At 45.0% G+C, this 26,238-nt stretch overlaps 1 protein-coding gene across 8 annotated transcripts in view; it reads right to left on the bottom strand.

Annotated features, from left to right (window-relative positions):
• LOC110507646 (neurobeachin-like) overlaps positions 1 to 26,238 on the bottom strand; it is a 307,618-nt gene that overhangs the window by 247,061 nt on the left and 34,319 nt on the right. For all 8 annotated transcript variants that reach the window (XM_036965232.1, XM_036965228.1, XM_036965226.1 and 5 more), the window contains exons 2-6: positions 7,073 to 7,304; positions 6,544 to 6,644; positions 4,954 to 5,049; positions 4,594 to 4,715; positions 190 to 316 (exon numbers count right to left, since the gene is read on the bottom strand). In XM_036965232.1, the coding sequence (XP_036821127.1) occupies positions 190 to 316; positions 4,594 to 4,715; positions 4,954 to 5,049; positions 6,544 to 6,644; positions 7,073 to 7,304 (678 nt within the window). The remainder of the gene's footprint in view (positions 1 to 189; positions 317 to 4,593; positions 4,716 to 4,953; positions 5,050 to 6,543; positions 6,645 to 7,072; positions 7,305 to 26,238) is intronic.

Below are 26,238 nucleotides of genomic sequence, written 5' to 3' on the forward strand. Positions count from 1 at the left end.
TGAAACCTGGTCACCCTTGTAGTCTCCACTTGCACGGCCGAACTGCTAGCGTTTCGTTGGCGCAAGTGTCTAAGAACGTTTCAGCAGGGCAGTCGCGTGTGTTTGCAAGGCAGAGGTCCTGGGTTCTGGTATCGGTTTGAAATTGTATAATTAAGCAAGCACAGTGAAGTCCACCAAAGCACCTCTTACCTTCCTAGGTTGAAAGTCATATTTGACACAGTGCTGGAAGCCTTTGCCTTTAGACTTCAGCGATGTCACGATCAGACAGTTGCCCACGAAATGTGCAGAGTAGCCGATTCCTTTACTGGTGCGAAAGCTGCAAAAGAAACAGTATCAAAATTACGAGGTGCGAACATTACATTTCTAATTTCAGATTGTCTCTCTCGATTTGATGTTTCACATTGTAGATACTCAGGAAAAATAATGCCTTTCTCTCACTGGAGGTATGATTATCTTGTATCTATCAGCTTTATGTCAACCAGAACACTACCCACACCAGAAGGACAATGATAGTAACTATTGTTAATTAGTAACTGACTAATTAATTCCTTTTCCACTCTGGTCATCCCTCTCTTTACCTCGCCCTCTTTCCACCACTCCCTCTCTTATTCTACCTGATTATCTATCAGGCTTATGTCAACCAAACACTATCCACACCAGAAGGACAATGATAGTAACTATTGTTAATTAGTAACTGACTAATTAATTACCTTTCCACTCTGGCCATAACTCTCTTTACCTCGCCCTCTCTCCACCACTCCCTCTCTTATTCTCTGCCACTCCCTCTCTCATTCTCCCAAGCTGTTCCTCTCCGCTCCTCTCCGCTCCTCTCCTTTTCATCGTCTCCCTCCTCTCCCGTCTCAATGTTCCTCTCAGTCCTCTACTCCCCTCCTCTCCTCCTCTTTAGGGACTCCTCTCCCTATCTATCTGGAGTAGTGGTAAATAAACTCTCCTCTTGAGGCTATTGATCTCTTTGTTAATTACCCACAATCCTCTACCAGACATGGGCTGTGGTGGCCAGACATTAGAGTCTACATTAATAGTCATTACTGTTGTACCTCCCCCTTACAGCCCATATAACCTTTCTCTGTACCTCCCTCTACAGCCTGCTTCTGATCCCAGCCTGTATACACACACACACACTAGCTTGTACCAGTCTCCACAGTTCAGACCTGGGCTGGTTTTAATTACTCTACTCAGGACTCGTTTCTCCTAAAGACATTATACTGCACTACATCATCAGGAGGAATGAGTCCTCAGACAGAGCTGATTATGAACTTGAAACCTTGAAAAGTGAATGAAATGAAAAACAACTTGTGGTCATAATCTGCTTACAGATTTAGAGGGAAGGTCAGAGGTCACACATTAGAGTTACTGGTTCCCCACAGGTCAGACATCAAACACTAGAGTTACTGGATCCCCACAGGTCAGACATCAAACACTAGAGTTACTGGTTCCCCACAGGTCAGACGTCAAACACTAGAGTTACTGGTTCCCCAGAGGTCAGACGTCAAACACTAGAGTTACTGGTTCCCCACAGGTCAGACGTCAAACACTAGAGTTACTGGTTCCCCACAGGTCAGACGTCAAACACTAGAGTTACTGGTTCCCCACAGGTCAGACGTCAAACACTAGAGTTACTGGTTCCCCACAGGTCAGACGTCAAACACTAGAGTTACTGGTTCCCCACAGGTCAGACGTCAAACACTAGAGTTACTGGTTCCCCACAGGTCAGACGTCAAACACTAGAGTTACTGGTTCCCCACAGGTCAGACGTCAGTTCAACGTCTAGTTTTGATTTGAACATGAAAATAAAAAAGGTTGAAAGTTGGGTGAAAAAATATGAAATTCCCCAATGTTAATGATTTTTTGCAAATCCAATCAGTTTTCCATGTTAGAAAACTGTCACAACTCCTTGTTCGGGCGGCGTTCGGCGGCCAACGTCACCGGTCTTCTAGCCATCGCCGCTCCACTTTTCATTGTTCCATGTGTTTTGTCTTGTTTCCCCCCACACCTGGTTTACAGTGCCTTGCGAAAGTATTCGGCCCCCTTGAACTTTGCGACCTTTTGCCACATTTCAGGCTTCAAACATAAAGATATAAAACTGTATTTTTTTGTGAAGAATCAACAACAAGTGGGACACAATCATGAAGTGGAACGACATTTATTGGATATTTCAAACTTTTTTAACAAATCAAAAACTGAAAAATTGGGCGTGCAAAATTATTCAGCCCCCTTAAGTTAATACTTTGTAGCGCCACCTTTTGCTGCGATTACAGCTGTAAGTCGCTTGGGGTATGTCTCTATCAGTTTTGCACAGTTTTTCCCATTCCTCCTTGCAAAACAGCTCGAGCTCAGTGAGGTTGGATGGAGAGCATTTGTGAACAGCAGTTTTCAGTTCTTTCCACAGATTCTCGATTGGATTCAGGTCTGGACTTTGACTTGGCCATTCTAACACCTGGATATGTTTATTTTTGAACCATTCCATTGTAGATTTTGCTTTATGTTTTGGATCATTGTCTTGTTGGAAGACAAATCTCCATCCCAGTCTCAGGTCTTTTGCAGACTCCATCAGGTTTTCTTCCAGAATGGTCCTGTATTTGGCTCCATCCATCTTCCCATCAATTTTAACCATCTTCCCTGTCCCTGCTGAAGAAAAGCAGGCCCAAACCATGATGCTGCCACCACCATGTTTGACAGTGGGGATGGTGTGTTCAGCTGTGTTGCTTTTATGCCAAACATAACGTTTTGCATTGTTGCCAAAAAGTTCAATTTTGGTTTCATCTGACCAGAGCACCTTCTTCAACATGTTTGGTGTGTCTCCCAGGTGGCTTGTGGCAAACTTTAAACGACACTTTTTATGGATATCTTTAAGAAATGGCTTTCTTCTTGCCACTCTTCCATAAAGGCCAGATTTGTGCAATATACGACTGATTGTTGTCCTATGGACAGAGTCTCCCACCTCAGCTGTAGATCTCTGCAGTTCATCCAGAGTGATCATGGGCCTCTTGGCTGCATCTCTGATCAGTCTTCTCCTTGTATGAGCTGAAAGTTTAGAGGGACGGCCAGGTCTTGGTAGATTTGCAGTGGTCTGATACTCCTTCCATTTCAATATTATCGCTTGCACAGTGCTCCTTGGGATGTTTAAAGCTTGGGAAATCTTTTTGTATCCAAATCCGGCTTTAAACTTCTCACAACAGTATCTCGGACCTGCCTGGTGTGTTCCTTGTTCTTCATGATGCTCTCTGCGCTTTTAACGGACCTCTGAGACTATCACAGTGCAGGTGCATTTATACAGAGACTTGATTACACACAGGTGGATTGTATTTATCATCATTAGCCATTTAGGTCAACATTGGATCATTCAGAGATCCTCACTGAACTTCTGGAGAAAGTTTGCTGCACTGAAAGTAAAGGGGCTGAATAATTTTGCACGCCCAATTTTTCAGTTTTTGATTTGTTAAAAAAGTTTGAAATATCCAATAAATGTCGTTCCACTTCATGATTGTGTCCCACTTGTTGTTGATTCTTCACAAAAAACTACAGTTTTATATCTTTATGTTTGAAGCCTGAAATGTGGCAAAAGGTCGCAAAGTTCAAGGGGGCCGAATACTTTCGCAAGGCACTGTACATTCCCTAATCACACTACATATATATTCCCTCTGTTCCCCCCATGTCTTTGTGTGGGATTGTTTTGTTACGTGTTTTGTGTGACACGCCAGGCTGGTTTTCCCCCGTGTTTAATTGTTAAACATTTGCATCATTGTGACTGTCTTTGCACTTTTGCCTTTGGCTGGAGGTTTGTTGGACACAGTTGCGTCCGTCTGTTGTTTGCTTCTACCAAATAAAGTGTGCCCCTGATCACAACTCTCTGCTCTCCTGCACCTGACTTCTATACCAGTTGTGCACAACCTGACAAAAACTGATTGGAAACGTCATCACATATCATTTTCTTGTTGAAATGATTTGAAAACAATGTTGATTGAACCTGTTTTTGTCCAGTGGGTCAGTACACCAGGTGGAGGGACTGTTTGGGTGCTGGTTAAAAGGACAACAGCTTAGATCTCAGAGGTTTCAACCAGGTTGGCTTTGCTAATGATACTGATCATCTGCAATTGTGTTTATGTACCAGTGCTTCATGTGTATTAATCAGTAAAGACATGGTTTATAAGCTCACCAGTGGAAATATGGTTTATATGTTCTACTCACCAGTAGAGATATGGTTTATATGTTCTACTCACCAGTAGAGATATGGTTTATATGTTCTACTCACCAGTAGAGATATGGTTTATATGTTCTACTCACCAGTAGAGATATGGTTTATATGTTCTACTCACCAGTAGAGATATGGTTTATATGTTCTACTCACCAGTAGAGATATGGTTTATATGTTCTACTCACCAGTAGAGATATGGTTTATATGTTCTACTCACCAGTAGATATATGGTTTATATGTTCTACTCACCAGTAGAGATATGGTTTATATGTTCTACTCACCAGTAGAGATATGGTTTATATGTTCTACTCACCAGTAGAGATATGGTTTATATGTTCTACTCACCAGTAGAGATATGGTTTATATGTTCTACTCACCAGTAGAGATATGGTTTGTCTTTGTCTACATTGATGTTGTTTAGAGGGTCCATTCTGAACCAGGTGTTGAGAGTGAAGCCGTTCTGGTAAGGCCACTTAGCAATGGGAGGCAGCGCTATGGCCTGGAGTGAGAAAGGAAAGAGAGAGAGAGAGGGAGAGAGAAGGGGAGAGAGAGAGATACTTATCATAGACGTCAGAGGAAGAGTAATCTCTAAACCGAATAATGTAACAAATATTCAACATATTATAGAACAGTGACAGATAATTACAGTTTATGTATAACTATTTTCAGCTCTTCACACAAACCAAACATAATATTTTACCGGCCCAGCCCAGTCCAGAGTGTAAATAAAGTCTTACCGCAGCACTGCGTCCGGGGAAGTTGAAGAAAGTGTCTGGACCGTGTCTCTGAGGCATCTGGTTCAGAACAGACAGCAGCTTCACTGCATGCCTCGGCTGAAGAGGAGAGATGGTTGTAGGAAAGAGATGGAGAGAGATGGAGAGAAGAGAGCGAGAAGAGATGGAGGGAGGAGAAGGGGGAAGAAGAAGGGAGGGGAGAGAGATGAGATAAAAGGAGGAGAGGTGGAGGAAAGATGGAGGGAGGAGAGAGCAAAGAGATGGAGGGAGGAGACAGAGAGGAGACATGAAGGGACATAAAGGGAAGAGAGAAGAGACGAGGGAAGAGACAAGGGAAGAGACGAGGGAAGAGACAGAGAGGAGACATGAAGGGACAAAGGGAAGAGAGAAGAGACGAGGGAAGAGACGAGGGAAGAAACAGAGAGGAGACATGAAGGGACAAAGGGAAGAGAGAAGAGACGAGGGAAGAGACGAGGGAAGAGACAGAGAGGAGACATGAAGGGACAAAGGGAAGAGAGAAGAGAAGAGACGATGGAAGAGACGAGGGAAGAGACATGAAGGGACAAAGGGAAGAGAGAAGAGACGAGGGAAGAGACGAGGGAAGAGACAGAGAGGAGACATGAAGGGACAAAGGGAAGAGAGAAGAGACGAGGGAAGAGACGAGGGAAGAGACGAGGGAAGAGACAGAGAGGAGACATGAAGGGACAAAGGGAAGAGAGAAGAGAACAGACGATGGAAGAGACGAGGGAAGAGACGAGGGAAGAGACATGACGGGACAAAGGGAAGAGAGAAGAGACGAGGGAAGAGACGAGGGAAGAGACAGAGAGGAGACATGAAGGGACAAAGGGAAGAGAGAAGAGACGAGGGAAGAGACGAGGGAAGAGACAGAGAGGAGACATTAAGGGACAAAGGGAAGAGAGAAGAGATGAGGGAAGAGACGAGGGAAGAGACAGAGAGGAGACATGAAGGGACAAAGGGAAGAGAGAAGAGACGAGGGACGAGACAGAGAGGAGACATGAAGGGACAAAGGGAAGAGAGAAGAGATGAGGGAAGAGACGAGGGAAGAGACAGAAAGGAGACATGAAGGGACAAAGGGAAGAAAGAAGAGACGAGGGACGAAACAGAGAGGAGACATGAAGGGACAAAGGGAAGAAAGAAGAGAGGAGGGACGAGACAGAGAGGAGACATGAAGGGACATAAAGGGAAGAGAGAAGAGACGAGGGACGAGACAGAGAGGAGACATGAAGGGACATAAAGGGAAGAGAGAAGAGACGAGGGAAGAGATGAGGGAAGAGACAGAGAGGAGATATGAAGGTACAAAGGGAAGAGAGAAGAGACGAGGGAATAGACAGAGAGGAGACATGAAGGGACATAAAGGGAAGAGAGAAGAGACGAGGGAAGAGACAGAGAGGAGATGTAAGGAAGAGATTGAGAATATATGAACCATGTTCATCAAATACGACAGGTGAATCTAAACCCCAAGTTGTAACCTCTCCTCCTCCCATGACTAACCCAGAGTCCTCTACTCCTACAACTTACCCAGAGTTCTCTACTCCTACAACTTACCCAGAGTCCTCTACTCCTACAACTTACCCAGAGTTCTCGGTCTCCCCTCAGCATACTGAACAGCAATTTGAGCTCCTTCACTGTGATGCTGTAGCTGGCCAGCACTCCTAACATATCCACCAGCAGGTCTACAGACACACACACACAGTGTTGAGTTGGTACTTCACCGGCAGATAGGGTTTCATTATTTACTGTAAACAATTCACAATAGAAACATGCCCTCATATTCACAACAGAATTAAAAAAGAAAATTCCATGCTATTAGCTTACCCTCTGAAAAAAAAATCCTATAAACTGCCACTCAGTCTCATTATAAAACACACTGTGACTAATGACATTTTCTCTTTTCAATCTTTCCTCTCCTTTAAGCCATAGGAATTTCAATAGCTTAAAATATTAACTTAATCCACATCCATCCACCCAGAACTCTGTAGTGGGTACTTTACTGTACTGCAGGCAACTGGCCATGGAACAAGCTCTATGGACTATGTATTCTCTGTGTGTGTGTGTGTGTGTGTGTGTGTGTGTGTGTGCCTGCTTGCGTATGTTCCTTTACCTGCGATCATGTCGTCAACGGAGCTCATCTTCAGCAGCAGCTGCTCTATGAGGCCCACCTCAGTGCTGGTCTGGAGGTTGCGGACACTCTTCCTGAGGATGGCTGTGAACATGGACCACACCTCAGCCTGGCAGGTCACATCACAGTGCTCCAACAGCTCTACTACACAGCCCAGGCTCTCCGCTGCCGCTATGATGAAGTTCTGCTCCAGGTCAAACTCGCCCCCCACCAGCTGGAGAGGAGAGGGAGGGGAGGGAGAGGGAGGGGAGGGAGAGGGAGGGGAGAGGAGGAATGGAGGGGAAGGGACAAGAGAGAGAGGGTATGAGATTAACAGGCATGATTGCTAGTTCAGTAAGAGAGGGGAGGCTTTTTCCTCTAAGAGACTGTGAGGGTATTGGAGTTGTAATGTAAAATCCAATGTTGGTTGGAAAGTGGAGGGGAAGAGGCATACTGTACCGATCACCCAACAATCAATATTTATATTCTTGAAGCTCAACAGGAAGTAGCATGTGATACATACAGAGAACACACTGTACAGAGGCTGCATCTTGATTGGTGGGCATGGAGGCAGACATGCATAAAATAGGGTCAGAAACTCTCCAGGTAACAGAAGTAACAGAAGAAAAAGAAAGAAAAAAAAGAACTAATAGCAGATCTAGCAAAAGAGAGAGCGTGAAAGAACGTGAGAAAGAAAGAGGGTGAGAGAGAAAGAGTGTGAGAGAGAAAGAGGGTGAGAGAGAAAGAGGGGGAGAGAGAAAGAGGGTGAGATAGAAAGAGGGTGAGAGAGAAATAGGGTGAGAGAGAAATAGGGTGAGAGAGAAAGAGGGCGAGAGAGGGGGGGGGGGGGAGTATTGAGTAATCTGATGTGGTTCAATGGCCAAGCTGTTCAGATAACTGATTCCTATAAAGAGTTTACAGAAACAACCTCCTGCTAAATATAGACCGTGTTCACACTGTTGTACACTGAACAGACAACCTGGGTTCAACATACTGCACGGGTCCTCTCTCCTTTCCTCTCCTATTCCTTCCCCACCATCTCCTCTGCTTCCCCTCTCCTTTCCTCCCTTCTCTCCCTCCCTTCATCTCTTCTCCCTCGTCTCCTCTCCTCCTCTGCCTCCCATCTCCTCTCCTCTTTTTCTATCCTCTCCTCTGTCTTCTGCCTTCCTCTCCTCATCCATCCTCTCCTCTCCTCATCCCTCCTCTCCTCTCCCCATCCCTCCTCTCCTCGTCCATCCTCTCCCCATCCTCTCCTTTCCCCATCCTCTCCTCTCCCCATCCTCTCCTCTCCCCTCCTCTCTATTGTCCTCTTCTCTCCCCATCCCTCCTCTCCCCATCCCTCCTCTCTATTGTCCTCTTCTCTCCCCATCCCTCCTCTCCCCATCCCTCCTCTCTATTGTCCTCTCCCCATCCCCCCTCTCTATTGTCCTCTCCTCTCCCTATCCTCTCCTCTCCTCATCCTCTCCCCATCCCTCCTCTTCCCATCCTCTCCTCTCTCCATCCCTCCTCTCCATTGTCCTCTCCTCTCCCCACACCTCCTCTCTATTGTCCTCTCCTCTCCCCATCCTCTCCTCTCCCTATCCTCTCCCTATCCCTCCTCTCCCCATCCCTCCTCTCTATTGTCCTCTCCTCTCCCCATCCTCTCCTCTCTATTGTCCTTTCCTCTCCTCTCCCTATCCACTCCCCATCCCTCCTCTCCCATACTCTCCCCATCCCTCCTCTCTATTGTCCTCTCCCGATCCCTCCTCTCTATTGTCCTCTCCACATCCCTCCTCTCCCAATCCCTCCTCTCTCCATCCCTCCTCTCTATTGTCCTCTCCTCTCCCCATCCCTCCTCTCCCCATCCTCTCCCCATCCCTCCTCTCCCCATTCTCTCCTCATCCCTCATCTCTATTGTCCTCTCCTCATCCTCTCCTCTCCACATCCCTCCTCTCTATTGTCCTCTCCTCTCCCCATCCACTTCTCTCCCCATCCTCTCCTCTCTATTGTCCTCTCCTCTCCACATCCCTCCTCTCTCCATCCTCTCCCCATCCCTCCTCTCTATTGTCCTCTTCTCTCCTCATCCCTCCTCTCCCCATCCTCTCCTCTCCCCATCCCTCCTCTCCCCATCCCTCCTCTCACCATCCTCTCCTCATCCCTCCTCTCTATTGTCCTCTCCTCTCCCCATCCCTCCTCTCTATTGTCCTCTCCTCTCCCCATCCCTCCTCTCTCCATCCTCTCCCCATCCATCCTCTCCTCATCCTCTCCTCTCCCCATCATTCCTCTCTATTGTCCTCTCCTCTCCATCCCCTCCTCTCTATTGTCCTCGCTACTCTGCGTTGTCTAAAGTTAATATTCCTTTCATTTATTTACCCCTCATTTTATTTTAGTAGAATTCAGATCCAGTAGTAGTTGTTCTGTTATAAAAGGCATCAATTACTTAGGGAGCTTAGTGTGGTAATACCTGTCTGGTACTCGAGTACAGAGCCCAGGGAAAGTATTCATGTGGAATGTAACATCTTGACAAGAACATCCTTATCAATGAGAGGAATTGATTTTCAGATCAGACTGTGTGCAGTTGAAGTTAGGATAATGTCTGAGGTATTAGAAAAAACAGGACCAGATCAATCATGTTTTTTACTTTCTCATCTACACCAGAGAACTAGGATTCTGACCAAGAACTAGCTTCTCCATTACATTGTGGGTTGAGCAAACAACCTCAACATTTTTACTGCAAATGTATTGGCAGACTAGTAGGCCATGGTATAGAGACAGAGGAGAAACAAAGAGCCCTGCAGTCCTGGCTGAACCTAATCTCTCTCTCTTACCTCTCCATGGTTCACTCCATCCCTCCATGCACAGACAGCAAGCAGCAGACTAATTACAGTTGTCTCATCCTAGTAAACTGCAGACATTGTGCTCAGAGAGGAGGAGAGGTATAGATGCGTCCCCCTATTCCCTATTTTGTGCTCTGGTCAAAAGGCTCTGGTCAAAAGTAGTGCCCTAAATAGGGAATAGAGTGGCATTTGGGATGTTGACATGGACATAGATTAGCCACTTAGGCTGCGTTTACACAGACAGCCCAATTGTGATATTTTTTTCACTAATTGGTATTTTGACCAATCAGATCAGCTCTGAAAAAAGATCTGATGTGATTGGTCAAAAGAACAATGTGTGGAAAAAATATCAGAATTGGGATGCCTGTCTAAACGCAGCCTTAGAAGCTTTCAGCCTCTCTCACACACAGCCAGTCACTGTTAGAGTAATTATACCAGCCATTATACACACCACTTTAGCCACATAAAACTGGCTAAACCATGCTACTGCATAATCAATACTAAGAACACGTATACATTTAGCTTGAGTTTGTTTAAACCATACGTAAGAAGAACTTGAGGGTTATCAAAGACTCAGCAGATTCAGAAATATAGGCACATTATGTAAGCCTGAGGTATGCCAGAGGCAACGAGAGCTAACACGATCTCCTATACAGCAGTACAGCAGAATATCTGCATTCTAAACTCCAGGGAGGTATCCAAAATAGCACCCTATTCTCTATATAGTGCACTACTTTTGACCAGAGCCCTGTGGGAGCCATTTGGGACCTCAAAAAAGGATTTGGGGCACTCCTAGAAGCCAGCCAGAGGACAGCAGAAAGGAGAGAGCAGAGAGGAGAAAACAAGGACACAGGGAGTCTAATTATCAACAAAACCTTGAAGATGAAAATAACAACTTGTGCAGTCCAAAGTCAGTTTTACAGTGTGATGGTGTATCTTCAATCAATCATGATCTCCTGGTTGGATGAAAAACAGAATAACTACTTTTTAACTTGAAATGTTTAGTATGCATAGCAGTGTCATTGTTTCTATTAGCAGAATAACACTTTCATTTACAATCTCTTTCTGAATTTAGAAACCATCTTCAAATCAGATTCTTGATTAGCTCCCACAATCACCCAGGCGCCAGATGTCTCTGTGTGAGTAGCTGCATTAAGAATGAGCAGAATGTATATTGGAAACATACAGTCGGGTTACATATAACTGTCACACCCTGATCTGTTTCACCTGTCTTTGTTATTGTCTCCTCCCCCCACCAGGTGTCACCCATCTTCCCCATTATCCCCTATGTATTTATACCGGTGTTCTCTGTTTGTCTGTTTCCAGTTTGTCTTGTTTGTCAAGTCAACCAGCATTTTTTGTATCAGCTCCTGCTTTTTCCCAGTCTCTCTTTTCTCATCCTGCTGGTTTTGACCCTTGCCTGGTCCGCCTGACCACTCTGCCTGCCCCTGACCCTGAGCTTGCCTGCCCCTGACCCTGAGCCTGCCTGCCCCTGACCCTGAGCCTGCCTGCCCATGACCCTGAGCCTGCCTGCCTGCCCCTGACCCTGCCCCTAAACCTGCCTGCCCCTGACCCTGAGCCTGCCTGCCCCTGACCCTGCCTTCCCCTGACCCTGAGCCTGCCTGCCCCTGACAACTGAGCCTGCCTGCCCCTGCCCCTGCCCCTGACCCTGAGCCTGCCTGCCCCTGACCCTGAGCCTTGCGTGCCCCTGACCCTGAGCCTGCCTGCCCCTGGCCCTGAGCCTGCCTGCCCCTGAGCCTGCCTCTGACCCTGAGCCTGCCTGCCCCTGACCCTGCCTGCCCCCTGACCCTGAGCCTGCCCCTGACCCTGAGCCTGCCCCTGCCCCTGACCCTGCCACTGAGCCTGCCCCTGACCCTGCCTGCCGTCCTGTACCTTTGCCCCCCTCTGGATTACCGTCCTGTAACTTTGCCCCCCTCTGGATTACCGTCCTGTACCTTTGCCCCCCTCTGGATTACCGTCCTGTACCTTTGCCCCCCTCTGGATTACCGTCCTGTACCTTTGCCCCCCTCTGGATTACCGTCCTGTAACTTTGCCCCCCTCTTGATTACCGTCCTGTACCTTTGCCCCCCTCTGGATTAGCGTCCTGTACCTTTGCCCCCCTCTGGATTAGCGTCCTGTACCTTTGCCCCCGTTGCTGTACTAAATATTGTTACTTCAACACGTTCTGCATCTGGGTCTTACCTCTATCCTGATAATAACAATGTACCTCCTCCACAATCTAAGAATACAGTTTTAAGGATTACTAGAAGTAACAGGCTACATATATAGGCATATAGGCTCAGTTTTATTACGGTAACAGAAATTATACCCATTTCAATTTAACTCTACAGTACCGATGTTACGATGTTAGGATGAAACAGTCAGAGATCACCAAGCACAACATAGCTTCTGCGTGTAAATCAGCTAGAAAGATATGTTGTCATCGAGTAATTGTCTCTGGCCCCCTCCCAGTTAGGGGGAGTGATGAGCTCTACAGCAGAGTCTCACAACTCAATCGCTGGTTGAAAACTGTTTTCTGCCCCTCCCAAAAGATAGAATTTGTAGATAATTGGCCCTCTTTCTGGGACTCACCCACAAACAGGACCAAGCCTGACCTGCTGAGGAGTGACGGACTCCATCCTAGCTGGAGGGGTGCTCTCATCTTATCTACCAACATAGACAGGGCTCTAACTCCTCTAGCTCCACAATGAAATAGGGTGCAGGCCAGGCAGCAGGCTGTTAGCCAGCCTGCCAGCATAGTGGAGTCTGCCACTAGCACAGTCAGTGTAGTCAGCTCAGCTATCACCATTGAGACCGTGTCTGTGCCTCGACCTAGGTTGGGCAAAACTAAACATGGCGGTGTTCGCCTTAGCAATCTCACTAGGATAAAGACCTCCATTCCTGTCATTATTGAAAGAGATCATGATACCTCACATCTCAAAATAGGGATACTTAATGTTAGATCCCTTACTTCAAAGGCAATTATAGTCAATTAACTAATCACTGATCATAATCTTGATGTGATTGGCCTGACTGAAACATGGCTTTTTACTGTGTTAAATGAGGCCTCACCTCCTGGCTACACTAGTGACCATATCCCCAGTGCATCCCGCAAAGGCGGAGGTGTTGCTAACATTTACGATAGCAAATTTCAATTTCCAAAAAAAAAATACGTTTTCGTCTTTTGAGCTTCTAGTCATGAAATCTGTGCAGCCTACTCAATCACTTTTTATAGCTACTGTTTACAGGCCTCCTGGGCCATATACAGCGTTCCTCATTGAGTTCCCTGAATTCCTATCGGACCTTGTAGTCATAGCAGATAATATTCTAATCTTTGGTGACTAATATTCACATGGAAAAGTCCACAGACCCACTCCAAAAGGCTTTCGGAGCCATCATAGACTCAGTGGGTTTTGTCCAACATGTCTCTGGACCCACCTAAAAACTAAAAACATTTATCATAAGAATCTAGCTCCCTGAAAATACACAGAAAATACCCGAGCTCTGAAGCAAGCTTCCAGAAAATTGGAACGGAAATGGCGCCACACCAAACTGGAAGTCTTCCGACTAGCTTGGAAAGACAGTACCGTGCAGTACCGAAGAGCCCTTACTGCTGCTCGATCATCCTATTTTTCTAACTTAATTGAGGAAAATAAGAACAATCCGAAATTCCTTTTTGATACTGTCGCAAAGCTAACTAAAAAGCAGCATTCCCCAAGAGAGGATGGCTTTCACTTTAGCAGTGATAAATTCATGAACTTCTTTGAGGAAAAGATCATGATTATTAGAACGCACATTACGGACTCCTCTTTAAATCTGCATATTTCTTCAAAGCTCAGTTGTCCTGAGTCTGCACCACTCTGCCAGGACCTAGGATCAAGAGAGACACTCAAGTGTTTTAGTACAATATCTCTTGACACAACGATGAAAATAATCATGGCCTCTAAACCTTCAAGCTGCATACTGGACCCTATTCCAACTAAACTACTGAAAGAGATGCTTCCTGTGCTTGGCCCTCCTATGTTGAACATAATAAACGGCTCTCTATCCACCGGATGTGTACCAAACTCACTAAAAGTGACAGTAATAAAGCATCTCTTGAAAAAGCCAAACCTTGACCCATAAAAAAATAAAAAAACTATTGGCCTATATCGAATCTTCCATTCCCCTCAAAAATGTTAGAAAAGGCTGTTGCGCAGCAACTCACTGCCTTCCTGAAGACAAACAATGTATACGAAATGCTTCAGTCTGGTTTTAGACCCCATCATAGCACTGAGACTGCACTTGGGAAGGTGGTAAATTACCTTTTAATGGCATCAGACCGAGGCTCTGCATCTGTCCTCGTGCTCCTAGACCTTAGTGCTGCTTTTGATACCATCGATCACCACATTCTTTTGGAGAGATTGGAAACCCAAATTGGTCTACACGGACAAGTTCTGGCCTGGTTTAGATCTTATCTGTCGGAAAGATATCATATGAATGGTGACAAATCAACTGTAAATTTTGGTGTTCCTCAAGGTTCCGTTTTAGGACCACTATTGTTTTCACTATATATTTGACCTCTTGGGGATGTCATTCGAAAACATAATGTTAACTTTCACTGCTATGCGGATGACACACACGTACATTTCAATGAAACATGGTGAAGCCCCAAAATTGCCCTCGCTAGAAGCATGTGTTTCAGACATAAGGAAGTGGATGGCTGCAAACGTTCTACTTTTAAACTCGGACAAAACAGAGATGCTTGTTCTAGGTCCCAATTCATCTTAATGGTTGTAAAAAAAAATGTATCCATGCTTTTGTCACTTCTAGGTTAGACTACTGCAATGCTCTACTTTCCGGCTACCCGGATAAAGCACTAAAAACATTCATTTAGTGCTAAATACGGCTGCTAGAATCCTGACTAGAACCAAAAACTTTGATCATATTAAGCCAGTGCTAGCCTCCCTACACTGGCTTCCTGTCAAAGCAAGGGCTGATTTCAAGGTTTTACTGCTAACCTACAAAGCATTACATGGGCTTGCTCCTACCTATCTCTCTGATTTGGTCCTGCCGTACATACCTACATGTACGCTACGGTCACAAGACGCAGGCCTCCTAATTGTCTCTAGAATTTCTAAGCAAACAGCTGGAGGCAGGGCTTTCTCCTATAGAGATCCATTTTTATGGAACGGTCTTTCCTACCCATGTCAGAGACACAAACTCGGTCTCAACCTTTAAGTCTTTACTGAAGACTCATCTCTTCAGTGGGTCATATGATTGAGTGTAGTCTGGCCCAGGAGTGGGAAGGTGAACGGAAAGGCTCTGGAGCAACGAACCGCCCTTGCTGTCTCTGCCTGGCCGGTTCCCCTCTTTCCACTGGGATTCTCTGCCTCTAACCCTATTTCAGGGGCTGAGTCCCTGGCTTACTGGGGCTCTCTCATACCGTCCCTGGGAGGGGTGCGTCACCTGAGTGGGTTGAGTCACTGATGTGATCGTTCAACCACTCCACAAAATTATTTCCATTTCTTTCAAACTATAGATTTGGCAAGTTGGATAGCAACTCCTTGGGTTGTGCCGTGGCGGAGATCTTTGTGGGCTATACTCAGCCTTGTCTCAGGATGGTAAGTTGGTGGTTGAAGATATCCCTCTAGTGGTGTGGGGGCTGTGCTTTGGCAAAGTGGGTGGGGTTATATCCTTCCTGTTTGGCCCTGTCCCGGGGTGTCCTCGGATGGGGCCACAGTGTCTCCTGACCCCTCCTGTCTCAGCCTCCAGTATTTATGATGACTCCTTGCTGTCCCCAGTCCACCTGACCGTGCTGCTGCTCCAGTTTCAACTGTTCTGCCTTATTATTATTGGACCATGCTAGTCATTTATGAACATTTGAACATCTTGGCCATGTTCTGTTATAATCTCCACCCGGCACAGCCAGAAGAGGACTGGCCACCCCTCATAGCCTGGTTCCTCTCTAGGTTTCTTCCTAGGTTTTGGCCTTTCTAGGGAGTTTTTCCTAGCCACCGTGCTTCTACACCTGCATTGCTTGCTGTTTGGGGTTTTAGGCTGGGTTTCTGTACAGCACTTTGAGATATCAGCTGATGTTCGAAGGGCTATATAAATACATTTGATTTGATTTGATTTGATACCGCTCACTTCTTCTCACTACAACCTCTCCCTCTCTCCTTCTGTGTGTTAACCTCTGACCACTCATCTCTGTTACACTTAACATCCTGATCAGTGATTAGTTCCTTTCTCCTGACTGCATCTTGACAGGATGACGAACCAGAGAAAGGGGGAGAGAGAGAGATTCTTGGTCACCATGGTGACAGCAGTAGGTTGGACTAGTGATGTAATCTTCAGTAAGTTTCCAGTCTAAACAATGGACAGTAAATCAGGCAACAAAAAAAAATATTAGAAGTGATTTCCTATTTTCAGCTGTTGGTGAGAATGAAAAGAGAACAGGAGAAAGAGGATTACATCAAGATGAATAATATAAGATGCCAAAACATGTTTCAAAATACACAGCTGCTCCATACTAAGAGGCATCCATTGTGAAGGCCCGGGCTAAACTGCTGTATCCAACATCAGAGTGCACAGACAGCACATGCTAGTGTGTCGTTTCGGTTTCCATGTCATCCTAAATTAAAAGAAAAGCTGGTGGACTTTCAGTTCTTTGCAGCAGAGAATGAGTACAGCAGCCATGCAGCAGCAAACCGTCTGGAAAAGAATTAGACCAATCGCTCAAAGATCAGCCTCACAGATTGGTCGATGATTGTGTCTGCACCCTGTGTGCCTACACCAAGTCACAGTGATAACAGAACAGCATAACAGGACAAGACCAGGTTTGTATCCCAAATGGCACCCTATTCCCTTTATACTGTACTACATAGGGAATAGGGTGTCATTTTGGACACAACTCAGGGCTAGACCAAAACGGATCAGGTCAGCCTGATAGTGTGTAAACTACTTAAGCTGCTCTCTGTCTCTCTGACACGTACAGTAATCTTCAGTACTCTGCAGGAGTGTGATCTAACATAGCCACTCCAGTAATCTGAGGGAGTAAACCCAGGGCTCTTCTCTCCCTCCTCGAGACCTGACAAAATGTCACGACTACAAAGGTCAGGCTCCCACTCAGCCCAGTCCAAGCTGTGTAGTAGTGTGAATAGTGGGGCACCACAGCTGCTCTGATGCTCTGAGGACTAGAACCACTTCCTCATTCCAACATAATGTGAATGAATTCACTAATTTGCATAACTGGCATAACAGCCTTGTGTGAGTAAATGCACAAGGCAAAATCCACAAATTAAACCCCCTTTTGTAGCTGTCATGATCTACACTCTAATCAGCAGGACGGTCAACATCATACACACACCAAAACACCTATAAAAGGTTTAGTCCCAGTGTACTAGCCATGTAACACCAGAAAGGAAACAGTCTTTTAAACAGCAGCTTTGATGAATGTGTGTAAACTAGGCCATGATGCTACTGTGAACAGAGCACATATCTGAGAGCCCAGATACACACTGGTTTCCCCTTTAAGACAAGCCACAACCCACCTCCTGCTTCCTGCCTGCTGCAGCCAAACCTTCTCTCTCCTCCTTGCTGATCATCGCTACATCATCCAGACACATGGTCCTCTTGGCTTAGACTGCAACTCTGTTGTCGGGGGGCGGTCAGAGTTTCTCAACACAGTTTTGTTCCAACCCTGCACAAGCATGCATGATCAAAGGGCTAGATGATGAGTTGAGTGGTGGAATCAGACGGGTTTGTGCAGGGCTGGAGCAACAATGTGCACTGGACCGGAGGGTGGGAACGGTAGTGAAATGTTTATGCATGTTTAAACAGAGCTTTGTGCATAAACCCAGCACTGGGAAACAGCAGAGCCCAGCACTAGGAAACAGCAGAGCCCAGCACTGAGAAACACAGCAGAGCCCAGCACTGGGAAACACAGCAGAGCCCAGCACTGGGAAACAGCAGAGCCCAGCACTGGGAAACAGCAGAGCCCAGCACTGGGAAACAGCAGAGCCCAGCACTGGGAAACAGCAGAGCCCAGCACTGGGAAACAGCAGAGCCCAGCACTGGGAAACAGCAGAGCCCAGCACTGGGAAACAGCAGAGCCCAGCACTGGGGAACAGCAGAGCCCAGCACTGGGAAACAGCAGAGCCCAGCACTGGGAAACAGCAGAGCCCAGCACTGGGAAACAGCAGAGCCCAGCACTGGGAAACAGCAGAGCCCAGCGAGGTTGTGTGACTGGATTACAGATGAACATACAGCATGTGATGATGATCACACCGGGGTAAACAAACACAGGAACAACACAAAGGACAACTGTTGAAACACTGTAGAAATTAGAGGGTTACAGTCATATTACTGTTGAGACGTAAACACGTGATCCGGTCTACACAGATACAGTATACTCTCCTCCATGCTATCACGTGGATATATAGATGGTCCAGAATTATCAACTCCACCGCTCAGTCAGGTGTGATCTATGGCAAATCTATTTCCAGTCAATAGGGCATCACATTACTCTGCTCCCTGACCCATGACCCAATATCATGAACACCTGGCCCGCCCCTGTTCATCATGAGAAAACAGATGTCTGTCCATGTGTGGGAGTTTCCACCTCCTTTGCTACAATGCATGCACACATGAAATCCTCTTCCTCCTGTCCTCCCCATCCTCCTCTCCTCCAGCTGATTCAGTTGCACCAATTTATTGTATCAAACAGGTCATTATATCAAATCAGTAGATCCTTTGTGAGGGTTAGAAAGACCTGTGTGATTTATTGAACAGGAACAGAACAGGAAGGTTGTCTCTGAGGCAGAGAGGAGAGATGTCCTGAGTACCAACAAATCAACCTACAGAGAAAAGAGTGGGAGTAGAGAAGGAGGAGAGAGGGAGTAGAGAAGGAAGAGAGAGAAATGAGAACGGGGAGAAAAGAGGGAAAATAGAGAAATGAGAGGGGAGAGAGGGAGGAAAGAGGGAGTCTAATTACCAGGGAGGAGAAAGTGAGAAAAAGAGCGCTAGAAAGGGTGGGAGGTGAGATGGAGAGAGGAACGGGAAGAACAGCAGTAGTTTTCATCACCTTCTCTCCACATAATAAATCAGGGGGAACACGAAATGTATTAAATCCCAGAAGAACCAGCCAGCTTCATTTATGCTCACTGCTAACATTACCTGTAGAAGCACAAGTGCCATGACATTTACTATCTGAAAGGAAATGTAATAAATTGTATAAAATAGTGGAATAAATGGAATGTTATATCATTGTCCAAGGTACACGAGACGATTATCAAGGTAACCATAAATCCTGTAAAGAAGACATTGTATCAACACCAATACACCCTACAAAGCCAGAAGAGGACAAAGGAAGTCTAACGGAGCTCTAGAGGAGCCTTGAGGATGTGCCATGACCAGGCCATGCAGTCTCTGAAAAGGGACAGCACTGCAGATCAACATAGGTCCTTGTCAAAAGTATTGCACTAAATTGGGACAAACTGCTTAAAATTCTACCTAGCCGGAAGGGGTTAATCTCATACTTTTAGTCGTATCTTATGTGCGCCACCAACACAGGGAGAAGTGGGAAATTGAATTGAAAATAGAACTTACCGAGGATTGGAGTGAAAGCGCTATAAAAAGAGTAATGTGGTGTCAAGGGGTCTGAATACTTTCGGAATGCACAGTATATGTTGTATATATAGTCACTGTCTCATTTATAACATGTTAACATTCATTGTTTTCAAACCATGACACATGTAGGCCTGTGCACCTTATATTAATAGCATTTTATTTTATGTATTTATTTTTATTATTATTCATAATTGTTTTCCCGGGATGGAATGTGAGGGTGGGACTGGGGTAGGTGGGCACGAGTGTGGAGCTGTTCTTTGTAAAAAAAATATATATATATAAAAAAACAATCAATGGTGCAATTTTAATCTTTAATTACAGAAACTAACTAATTAGGGAATGAAGGCCATTTGGAATGAAGAAAAGTGAAAGTGCGTCTGACTCCATACAGACAGACACTAGCTGCCTGTCAGTATTTCAGCACTATGGACAGTTCCTCTCTGGTGAAACCTCATTAAACCTCACACAGCTGCAAGTGTAGAGCCCCACTGATCATGCTGCCTCACTGCACAGACAAAGACAGGTTAAAAGACATGTAACATGCTAATGACATACTTTATATGAAGTGGCCTCTTCCAGCCTTCTGGTCCGTGGCAGGGCCTGTTAAGCTGAACAGCCAATCAACAGACAGCAGGTCTCTTTCATCTCTGGCCAGCCTCATACTAAAGCCCATAGGCTGGCAGCCATGCTGTGTGTGTGTGTGTGTGTGTGTGTGTGTGTGTGTGTGTGTGTGTGTGTGTGTGTGTGTGTGTGTGTGTGTGTGTGTGTGTGTGTGTGTGTGTGTGTGTGTGTGTGTGTGTGTGCTGGGTAAAAGGACATCAAAGCCAGTGATCCTGGCCTGCTTCTCTTAAACTTCAGTAGAGGCGAGAGTAAGAAACCACTTAGTATTTTGTCCACCAATTAATCACATCCTGGGGGTGGATCCTAAGGTCAGTACAGAGAGCTCCCAGAGACACTGTGTTCTACCTCCCTAACCCACCAAGTCACTTCACATTCACAGCTCACTGTGAGAGACAGAGACACAGGTCTGCTTCCCCATCTGAAGGCTTCTCAGCTCAGTTCCTTTCCTCTCCATTCTTCTTCCTTTCCATTCCTCCCCTTTCCTTTCCATTCCTCTCCTTTCCTTTCCATTCCTCTCCTTTCCATTCCTCTCATTTCCTTTCCATTCCTCTCCTTTCCTTTCCATTCCTCTCCTTTCCTTTCCATTCCTCCCCTTTCCTTTCCATTCCTCTCCTTTCCTTTCCATTCCTCCCCTTTCCTTTCCATTCCTCTCCTTTCCATTCCTCTCCTTTCCTTTCCTCTCCTTTCCTTTCCATTCCTCTCCTTTCCTTTCCTTTCCATTCCATTCCTCTCCTTTCCTTTCCTTTCCATTGCTCTCCTGTTCGCTCCATCCATTCCTCTCCTCTTCACTCCTCTCCACACAACCCCTGCCCTTCTATCTTCCTGCCACTCTCTACTCCTGTGAGTATCTCTCTCCCTCTCCCTCTCTCCATCTTTTCCAGTGAATACTCAGATTGTCAAACAGGATGAGTAGCGAGCGTTGCCAGTCCAGAGCAGGAGAGAAAATTAAAAGGCAATCTTGCAGGAAATAAATCTGGTGGAAAGGAAGAGGGGCTGTGATGTGAAAGGAATACCAGGAGGTCTGGGGAGTGTCGCTACAGATTACAGAACACACACACACAGGCCTGCTGAGCTCAAAACCACACCCCATACAGTAGGTACACACACACACACACCACATACTGTAGGTACACACACACCACATACTGTAGGTACACACACACCACATACTGTAGGTACACACACACCACATACTGTAGGTACACACACACCACATAGGTTTTTCTATGCATGTCTTCTAATATTCTATGATACAGCATCTCAACATGCAGACAGACGATGGGAGATGCTGTATGTTAAGATAACATATGGAATTGTTTTAACATTGTCATATCATGGATCATTTAGCTATTTGATTTTAATTTTAGGAACACTTTATGAATCCAAAACATATGTAAAAAATATTTGATAAAATATTGAATTAAGAGTTTACTACTATAGCCCATAGAAACTCATTGAATAACACATTCATTAAAGGCAAAAAAAGTCAGTCAAAAAATAAATCTTAAGGAGTAAGGTTTTGAAGTGTCTGTCCTAAATCTAGGAGATTTATTTTTACACATATTTAACCCCTTATTTTTGTAGGCCAAAACTACCCCCATACTTCCATTCGTTTATATGGGTTACCTTCAGGCGAGTCCCGTGACGCTACAGGCGTTTTCGTGAGAAGAGCGAATTTGACAAACATCCCTGTAGCTCGGCCACCTTCCACCACAGATGTGGAAGGCTGACATAGGTGGATATGGTAGATTGAGTCTCAGTCCATGCAAAAAAACTGATATCTCTAGTTTAATGTGACAGTTTTTAATGGGAATTATTTTATTATGTTACTTAGAATGACGCAAAGGTGCGTCAATAGACTCTTAAGGATTTAACAACTCCATGATTGGGAGTTGCCAGAACTCACTGTACAATATGTGTGTCTGAAGGTGAGGAATAAGTACAGATGCTTCGCCGCTGTCTCCTGTCAGATCGTCTGTCTGTCTTATTAAAGATACGCCTGGAGCCATCTGGTGCTCACACACACACACACACACACACACACACACACACACACACACACACACACACACACACACACGCGCGCTGTTGTTTCACAATGAAAGAAAGGTTTAAAAAGAGTCAAAATCAATCATTATCACAACCAACCCTACAACAGTTGGGATATCTAGCGGCAGTATATTTATCTGTGATATCTATTCACTGTATATCTATCCTCTGACACATAGATTAATGCTTCAGTGCTCCAGTCACCTTGGAGCAGCTCTGCACTGCAGCATTCATCTGTGCCCACCTCACCTTGGCTGGGGGTTGCATGGTGCAGTGGGACAGGAGTTCTCCTGTCTCTCTCTCACAGCAGAACAAAACAGAAAAGCAGTTGAGGTCACCCAAGCCTGTCTAATCATCTCTGCTAATTGAACAGCTACAGTCAGGATAAGAGTTGTCAGAGTCATTAACCTCATTAACCTGCAGATACACTTCCCCGTTGTTCCATTATACTGCTATCACAGACACAGACTGGAGGCATATGGAGAGGGATAGCTGGGGGAAAGAGAGTTGAAGGGATCCCTACTGTAAAGTGGTGTACAAATGTAGGATCTTCATTTGATCACCCTGTTGCAGGAGAACTTTGCTGCAATGCAGAAAATGTAAAACTTTTAGAAAATGTGAGATTTAAAATGCCTTCTGAAGTTTTGAGACTTGATTTTCCCTTACGTAAAATGTATCAACCCCTACATAACTCTCCATTAACTACAATCCACATAAGAATTCACATTTCCTTCTGTAGCAAACTGGCTCAGATTAAGATCCTACATCTGTATAGAGAGAACAGAGAGAGAGAAAGGGAGGAGAGGAGAGAATTGCCTCTACAGCCCTAAACAGCAATGAGAGAGAGCAGCGCACTGCAATGCAGCGAGAGAGAGAGAGAGAGAGAGAGAGAGAGAGAGCGAGAGAGAGAGAGAGAGAGAGAGAGAGAGAGAGAGAGAAAGAGAAAGAGAAAGAGAGAGCGAGAAGTCACCAGGACATCATGTACTCCAGATAAAACTACACACACACTTATAGCAGCTGAAAGTCATAATCTCAGGATTATGATCTAAAGTAGATCCCTCAAACTCAGCTCTGGACCTTGAAGCCAGTTCCACTGCATTTTTTTCATTCTTCCCCTCTTATCAGAGACTGAATTAGACCCGGGACACCAGGTGGGTGTAATTAATGACCAGGTAGAACAGAAAACCAGTAGACTCCAGACCTCGTGGGGTAATAGTTGAATACCCCTGATCTAGATCATATGAGAACTATCCTTCAGAATCTCTGAACCACTGAAACACAACTCACATTAAAACACAACACACATTAAAACTCAACTCAGATTAATTTTGATATACAGTACCAGTCAAAAGTTTGGACACACCTACTCATTCAAGGGTTTTTCTTTATTTTTACTATTTTCTACATTGAAGAATAATAGTGAAGACATCAAAACTATGAAATAACACATATGGAATCACGTAGTAAGTAAAAAGTGTTAAACAAATCAAAATACTGTATATTTTAGATTCTTCAAAGTAGTCAGCCTTTGCCTTGATGACAGCTTTACACACTCTATTGTTCCCGCCCCAGCTGGATGTCCTTTGTCATAATATCAAACACAACAACATCAGAACAACAGTAAAACAACAGTAAAACAACAGTAGAGATATGTTTGTTATTCTGTTAAGTCTCAGTGTAAAACTGAAGAGGGAATGATAGAGAAAAGTACATTAGAAATAACAGCCATTTCAGACAGAAATCAAAGTGTTGTTAATGTGGATGAACGTATGATGGAGAAAAGAGGTCAAGTCCAAAGCGGCCAGTCAGAATCAAACCTCATCAGGGCCTCCCGAGTGGCGCAGTGGTCTAAGGCACTGCATTGCAGTGTTACTAGAGATCCTGGTTGAAGTCCGGGCTCTGTCGCAGCCGACCGCGACCAGAAGACCCATGGGGGGGGCACACAATTGGCCAAGTGTCATCTGGGTTAGGGGAGGGTTTGGCTGGCAGGGATGTACATGTCCCATCATGCACTAGCGACTCCTGTGGTGGGCCAGGTGCAATGCATGCTGACACGGTGGCCAGGTGTACAGTGTTTCCTCCGACACATTGGTGTGGGCGTTATGTCAACTTCTGCCGAAGTTGGTGCCTCTCCTTGTTCGGTCATCGTCACTGGCTTTCTAGCTGCCACTGATCCACGTTTCTTTTTCCATTTGTTATGTCTTGATTGTACACACCTGGTTCCCATTAAGTTATTATTATTTCCCCATTTAACCCTCTGGTTCCCATTCTGTTTTGTGAGTGATTGTTCCTCGTTTATGTTAGTCTTTTGTGTTAGAGTTTGTTATTCCCTGCGTGAATTTATTTTGGCAGATTTATTTTTCAGAGTAAAGTACGTTGTTTTACTCAGTTCTTCGTCCTGCGCCTGACTCCGTCCTCACCTGTGCACAACTGACAGTTGACACAGGGTTGGGTTGGGTTTCAGAGGATGCACAGCTCTCTACCTGCAACAAGACTCTAACTACCAACTGGGTACCATGAAAAAGGGGTAAAAAAAAAAAACAATAAATAAAAAATTAAGATTCTAAAAAGATTCAAACCTCATCGCCTCCAAACAGACCTTCCATTACAGACACCAGGAACCATGAAAGAAATGAAATTAGCCAGACAGTGTATGTGTGTGTGTGTGTAACTATACTTGTGTGTCATGGTTCCTCCTGGCATCAGAGGGCGGCAGAGACTGCCCTAGAGACTTTTATTGGACTCGTGTGTCTTATTACGCGCTCCAACAGGTATATCTCACTGGTCATCCCCAAAGCCAACACCTCCTTTGGCCGCCTTTCCTTCCATTTATCTGCTGCCAATGACTGGAACCAATTGCAAAAATCACTGAAGTTGGAGACTTATATCTCCCTCACTAACTTTAAACATCAGCTGTCTGAGCATCTAACCGATTGCTGCAGCTGTACACAGCCCATCTGTAAATAGCCCATCCAATCTACCTACCTCATCCCCATATTGTTTTAATTTACTTTTATGCGCTTTTGCACACCAGTATTTCTACTTGCACATCATCATCTGCACATCTATCACTCCAGTGTTAATTTGCTAAATTGTAATTACTTCACTACTATGGCCTATTTATTGCCTTACCTCCTCACGCCATTTGCACACATTGTATATTGACTTTTTTTCTATTGTGTTTTTGGCTGTACATTTGTTTATTCCATGGGTAACTCTGTGTTGTTGTTTGTGTCCGCACTGCTTTGCTTTATCTTGGCCAGGTAGCAGTTGTAAATGAGAACTTGTTCTAAACTGGCCTACCTGGTTAAATAAAGCTGAAAAAAAAATGTTTATGATTGTTTCCCCTTTAAGAGAGGTGTGTTTTCTGTTTCCTTTTGTTGGTTCTTGAATTCAGTTTCCTGTATGTTTACCCCATGTGAGTTTCGAGTTTTAGTGTTTGTTGTTTTTGGTTTTAAGTTTTCTATATTATTACGTTCTCCATTATTCAAGTAAAGATATTACGTTTTTCCTAAGTCGCTGATTCCTGGTCTGGTTCATTCTCTGCTCATGGGTTCAACTCTACCACGTCACATTGTGGGGACAAACACAAATTTGAGCAACTGGGGACATTTTCTTAGTCCCCACAAGGTCAAATGAGACTTCTAGGGAGTTTAGGGTTAAGGTTAGAATTAGTGTTAGGGTTTGAATTAGGTTTAGGTTTAGGGTTAGGAGCGAGAGTTTGTTTTAGGTTAGGAGATAGGTTTTGGGGTTAAGGTTAGGTTTAAGATTAGGGTAAGGGTTAGGGTTATGGGTTAGGGAAAATAGGATTTTGAATGGGACTGAATTTTGTGTCTACACAAGGTTAGTTGTACAAGACTGTGTGTGTGTGTGTGTGTGTGTTTGTGTGCTTCTACAGCAGTGTGACTGATGGCTCTTATGTTAGGTGTTTATTTGATGATGTAATTATTTCTCGTCTGTAATTACTTCTCAATGAAGCTGTAGAACAGACTCAGACTCAATGTAGAGCTGGCTAAACCAATAGTCTAACACATGCCTGTCCTTCTCTTTTATACACACACACACACACACACA

Source organism: Oncorhynchus mykiss, chromosome 27 (genome assembly GCF_013265735.2).
Source record: "Oncorhynchus mykiss isolate Arlee chromosome 27, USDA_OmykA_1.1, whole genome shotgun sequence".
In the NCBI taxonomy this organism is placed as follows: domain Eukaryota; kingdom Metazoa; phylum Chordata; class Actinopteri; order Salmoniformes; family Salmonidae; genus Oncorhynchus; species Oncorhynchus mykiss.